General features: G+C 49.3%; 1 protein-coding gene across 1 annotated transcript; it reads left to right on the forward strand.

Moving 5' to 3' along the window:
• Positions 1-1,544: 1,544 nt before the first annotated feature.
• Hsbp1 (heat shock factor binding protein 1) lies at positions 1,545-4,982 on the forward strand. Its single transcript, XM_034523192.2, has 4 exons — positions 1,545-1,699; positions 1,995-2,061; positions 2,701-2,821; positions 4,753-4,982. The coding sequence occupies exons 1-3, from the start codon at positions 1,655-1,657 to the stop codon at positions 2,817-2,819; spliced, it is 231 nt and encodes a 76-aa protein (XP_034379083.1). The 5' UTR covers positions 1,545-1,654; the 3' UTR covers positions 2,820-2,821; positions 4,753-4,982.
• Positions 4,983-5,590: the final 608 nt, after the last annotated feature.

A 5,590-nucleotide genomic window follows, 5' to 3' on the forward strand; every position in this document is an offset into this window, starting at 1 on the left:
GTGAAGAGACACCATGACCACAACAACTCTCATAAAGGAAAATATTTAACTGGGGCTGGTTTACAGTTCAGAGGATTAGTCCATTATCATCATGGCAGGAAGCCTGGCAGCACATAGGCAGACATGGTGCTGGAGGAGCTGAGAGTTCTACACCTGAATCCACACGCAGCAGGACATTGGTCAGGCTTGAACTTCTGAGACCTCAAAGCCCGCCCCCTTGTGACACACCTCCAACAAAGCCACACCCACTCCAACAAGGCCACACCTCTTAATTGTGCCAGTCCCAATGGGCCTATGGGGGCCATTTTTATTCAAATTACCACGCTATTCTATGCCAGCTTCCTTCACTGTGAGTGGCATGTGTCACTAAAAATGATTTCACCTGCAAGCCATCTAAGCATAGCTAAGGAACCTGGGAAGCCCTATCTGAACCAGCATCCTCTCAACACAGATCGGCACCTGTGACATAGCATCCCAGGTCACTGTTTCCAGACACTGCCCCCTCTTCTACACAAATGGAAGCACCAGGCAGCCAGATCATTGAGAGAAAGAAGCCAGGTTGCATTTACATGCCATTAAAACACTAGCAAAGCTGGGTCTGCCATGCTATACGCCCTCCAGGTGGTGGGGAGATTACCTGAGCTTCTTTTGTTATTTGGTGCTGACCTCTTTTTGCTGAGCAAGTGTTTAGCCACTGGGTACATTCCTTTTGCTTGTTAGGTTTTTGTTTTGCTTCTGAGACAGGATCTCACTAAGTTTTCCCAGGCAGGCCTTGAACTCAGTTCAGGATCCTCCTGGTTCAGCCTCCCAAGTAAGTAGGATTATAGGCCCGCCCGGGCATACTTCCTGCCCTGTCTGCCAGGATATAAAACTGGGCCTTGGTAAAAAGCAGGCATCCAGCCAGTGTACCCTCAAACTTTAATGTTCTGGGGGCTGTTTGGTTTTTATAATTTATGCATTTTCATTTTGCGTGCATTGGTGTTTTGCCTGCACGTCTGTCTGAGGTTGTCGGGTCTCCTAGAACTGAGTTACAGACAGTTATGAGCCACCATGTGGGTGCTGGGAATTGAACCCGGGTCCTTTGTGCTCTTAACCACTGAGCCATCTCTCCAGCCCCCGTAACGTTTTTCAGTAGCGATAGTACACTTTCTTATTTTGTGTGTATGTTTATGTGTGTGGACATGCATGTCACAGCAGTGCACACACAATTTGTGAGAGTTGGGGTTCTTCCTTCACCATGTGGGTCACAGGGACCGAACTCACAATTTCAGACTTGGTGGCAAGCTTTTTCACCGGCTTCGTCTTGCAAGGCCCGAATGTCTACATTCATTGAAGAAGCCAATGCTAATCCCCACAATTTTGGCCCATTTCCGGCATTTTCTCCTCCTCTTCCGCTCCGTGCAGCGTGCAGGGTGGAGCGGAGCGGGAGATGAAGGCGGAGCTAAGGGCTGGGGGCGTAGCTTATCCGCAGACCTGACGCTCTGAAGCCTCCTAGGACCTGCCGATGCATGACAGAAACTACAACGCCCATAATGCCTCGCGGTCCCGTGACTCGTGTTGTCGCGAGAACCGTCGGCTTGTGGGCGTCTGCGCCGAGAAACCGAAGTGTAGGTGACGGTTCCTAGACATCGCCGCCAAGCTGGGCACCGGGGAGATGGCCGAGACGGACCCCAAGACCATGCAGGACATCACCTTGGTGGTAAGCGGCAGCCTCGCATAGACCCGGACACTCCGGGGCGGCTCTCCGCCCTGGCGTGGGGTGTGGCCAGCGGCCTCGGCCCGCGCACCTGCGGGGCTCCCCCACCCCTCGGCCCCGGCCCGGACCCTCCCGACCTGACCCGCAGGGACACCGAACCAGCCTGGCAGGCCCTTGCTGAAGGCCTCACACACCAGCCGGGAGCCCCCCCGATCCCCCAGCCCGCGTCCTCACGTCCCAGGAAGGGAGTCTCAGGATAGGTTGGAATCGGCTGACTTGTTCTGGTTTTCTCTCTTAGGTGGAGACGCTCTTGCAGCAGATGCAAGACAAGTTTCAGATCATGTCAGACCAGATCATCGGAAGGAATATCCTTTGGATTTGGAGGCAATTTCTTAACTGTGGGGGTGAATGGGTGGTTTACAAACAGACTTCAGTTAGTCATTTAGAAATTGCCTTTTTTATGTAAATAGTTTATTATCTTTAATTAGGGGGTACTGGGAGTGACTGAGACCAGAGGCGTTCGAGTTACAGGCGGTTGTGAGCTGCCCAGCGTGGATCCAGGGAACCACAGTCCCTCTCCGAGAGCCTCGCGGGCTCTTAACGGCTGAGCCATTTCTCCATCCCCACTTAGAAATGTCTTTACTGATCTTGGCTGTATTGTGTTAACATGGAAGACTGTGCCAGGAGCCAGAGACACAGCTGACCTACCCAAGCTTCTGCTGGGGGCCCTCCAGAACACCAGTAAAGGGGCTTGCGTGGTAACCGTTGGCTGGGAGTGCTCCTTGAGTCCTCCAGTCTCTCTCCTTACCAACGGGATATCGGGTCCTCTGGAATTAACGACTGAAGAAACTGAGGCATAGGGAAGAGAACTCATCCCAATTCCCTTGGACCCCTGACCGCCAGGCTGTCACTGGGGAAGCAGTTGCTTCAACCAGTCCACAGGGCTTGGAGGGGAGAGACAGAAGTGAGGTGTTGCTGGTGTGTGGGCTCTTTAACTGTGCCACTAGACGACATGAGCAGCCGAATCGACGATCTGGAGAAGAATATCGCCGACCTCATGACCCAGGCTGGAGTGGAAGAGCTGGACGCCGAGAACAAGATTCCTACTGCCCAGAAGAGTTGAAGGTGAGAGAGCATAAAACACAGAAAGTGGCCGCTAGATGTGACTGAGGTTGTTGATCGATTTCTCTGAGTGGCTTCCCAGCAGGCCTCTCTCTCCACCCCACCTGCAGATTCCCAAGTTTTGAAATGTTCCATGCCAAACTAATTCCTTGGGTAGAATTCACATTCCCAAGTTGTATTACTTAAAACTTACTGTCTCGCTGCCAGGCATGTTCGAATCTTGCTTATCTCAACACGGTGATGTCAGCTATAACCTTCCCACCTAAAAGAGACAAAATGATGGCAAGAGAAAAAATACTTTAAAAAAAAAAAGGATTTATTTCCATCTGAGTGTTTTGCCTGCATATGTACCTCAGGCTGTGGGAGACCAGAAGAAGACACCAGACCCCCTGGATCCCTTATTATTGCTCCCCTGCCTTGTTGACCTAGAACTTGCTATATAGACCAGGATAGCCTCAGACCCAAAGAGCCCCACCTACTTTTGCCTCTGCCTCTCACGTGCTGGGATTAAAGGTGTGCCTTACAGACAAGACTTGCCACCACAGGGTGCTGGGAATCAAACCTACGCCTTCTCCAAGAGCAAAAGTGCTCTCAACTGCTGAGCCATCTCTAACCCCTAGACGGTTTCATTTTAAGTAAGTTAACAGTTTTGTGATGGGCCTCACTCTGCATTGGACATACCTGGACTTGGACATGTGTCTGGCTGGGAAGCTGTTCACTGAGGACCACTGGATGGTGGCATTTTGGGGGCATGTGTGTTTGGTGTCCTGCCCTGATCACTGAAAGATTATTTCATTGTTTTGTTTTTGGAAATAGCAGCGAATTCAGGCCATCTTCATGAGCATACATCTTAAGTTCTAGAGAGTTTATTTAATTTTTTTTGGTAACTTTTATTGTAGAGTTGACATCTTTACTCTAAAACCACCTAGTATAGCGAATGTCTTCTCGTAGCCTGCACCTGTGTTTGTTGGGGCAGAGGCACTTACAGCACTCACCCCCTTTTTTTTAATGCACCCCTTCCTTGTTGGCCTAGAACTTGCTATATAGACCAGGATAGCCTCAGACTCAAAGAGCCCCACCTACTTTTGCCTCTGCCTCTCACATGCTGGGATTAAAGGTGTGCCTCAATTTTACATACCACCTGTAGGGTCTTAATTTCTTAGTGAAGTTTACCAAGGATTTTGTGTGAGAATATCAAGACCATATATAATGTCTGATTCTTAGCCCCTTCTTATTTTCTGGGCATGGGCTGGAACTGGCTTTTGAGTGACTGAAATAGAGGTGGTTTTAAAATCCAAGACACTATTCAGGGTTGGGAAGGTCAGGATAATGACCAGCATGCTGGGCTGCCTCGCTGTAAGTTCTGTGCTCAGTCGTAGTCAGTCCTGTCCAGAGAGGAGCTGTGAAGTGTGCAGGGGCCTTGGAGCTGCTGGGAGCTCTGCCCTGTTACGGAAGAACATCCCATTAGTTGAGAACTAAAAGATTGTAAAATTGAACATGTTTGACTGATGAGGAAACAAAACACAAAGAAGGAAATGAAAACAGGAAGTGGAGTCAGAACTCTGAATAAAGATGTCTAAATAAGAGGCTGGAGACTGGCTGGGCTGCTAGAGCTCGTATGCTCTTGTAGAGGACCGAAGGTCAGTTCCTGCTGTCCGTAAGGCTGCTCACCACTCTGCAACTCCACCTCCAAAGGATCTGTCGCCCTCTGCTGGCCTCCACAAGGACTTGCACTCGCCTGCATGTATACACAGCGGAATGCCCAGACACATAAGCAAGCTTCTTATTTACAATGGCATTTTCTAGACTAGTGTGCGTGGAGAGTGGTCACTCAGCAGATGACTCTGTGGCGTCTGTTGTTGATTGTGGGGAGCTGGCTCTGCTGTGCCCTCCACATTGCTGCTGACTCTCATGTCCATTTTCTCCTTCCACAGGCTGCTGGTGCTTCACACTGAATCCAGAACGTCGTTTTCCCAAGCCAAGAGAAAACCAAGTGGCTTTCTGCAACTAACTCCTATGTGTGGACAGGTTTATAAAACATGCATTCTTATCATAGCCTGCATAGCCTAGAGTACCCCTACCCCATCCCTCAAACCTGGTATCTTCACATCTTGGTCAGTTCTTTTAATTATTAAACACTAAAATTTTGGCGGTTTCTGGATAAGATTGTCAAACTTTTTAGTGATTTTTCAAGGTCCTCTCCCCGCTGCTCCTCTGTGGTCGTTTCTGTGTGATAAAGTGACAGAGTACTCTTTAATTAGGTGACCACAGCCCTTCCCCTGGCAGAAGCCCTGCGTGAGACATGAGTGTTTAGCGTTCTTTGAGTTTCAGTGCAAAGTGACTGTTGAGCCGCCACTGGAGTGTCAGAAGTGCGCCTCCAAATGGCCGAGAACATTTAATAGTTGTCTGTGCCGAAGTGTCTATCAGAGTTTTGCATGAGATCCTAGTAGCGTTGGTAGGACTTGCTCATCCGGTGAGATGTCAGAGCCCAGTGACCCTGCCCTCCCTTCAAGCTACTGACTGAAAGGGAAGAGACCAAAAGACCCAAGTGAGCCCACCCCCGTCACGTGGCTGAAAATGCCCTTTGACTTATGGGAGGTGCTGGTTTTTAAGAAATACCATTTTACTTGAACTATTTCTTGTCTAAATTCTTGCACAATGAATTCTATTATTAATTAAAGAAGACAGATTTACATTCAGAATTCTTGTGTCTGGAGGCTTAGCCTTGAGACCACTTTTGATGACTTAGAAGGCAATCTATGTCACTGTCCC

Source organism: Arvicanthis niloticus, chromosome 18, assembly GCF_011762505.2.
Source record: "Arvicanthis niloticus isolate mArvNil1 chromosome 18, mArvNil1.pat.X, whole genome shotgun sequence".
Taxonomy (NCBI): domain Eukaryota; kingdom Metazoa; phylum Chordata; class Mammalia; order Rodentia; family Muridae; genus Arvicanthis; species Arvicanthis niloticus.

Coding starts and splice junctions, on each gene's coding strand:
- Hsbp1 (XM_034523192.2), top strand. CDS start 1,655: ATGGCCGAGACGGACCCCAAGACCATGCAGGACATCACCTTGGTG. Junction 1,700..1,994: donor TGCAGGACATCACCTTGGTG/GTAAGCGGCAGC, acceptor TTTCTCTCTTAG/GTGGAGACGCTCTTGCAGCA. Junction 2,062..2,700: donor AGACCAGATCATCGGAAGGA/ATATCCTTTGGA, acceptor TAACTGTGCCAC/TAGACGACATGAGCAGCCGA.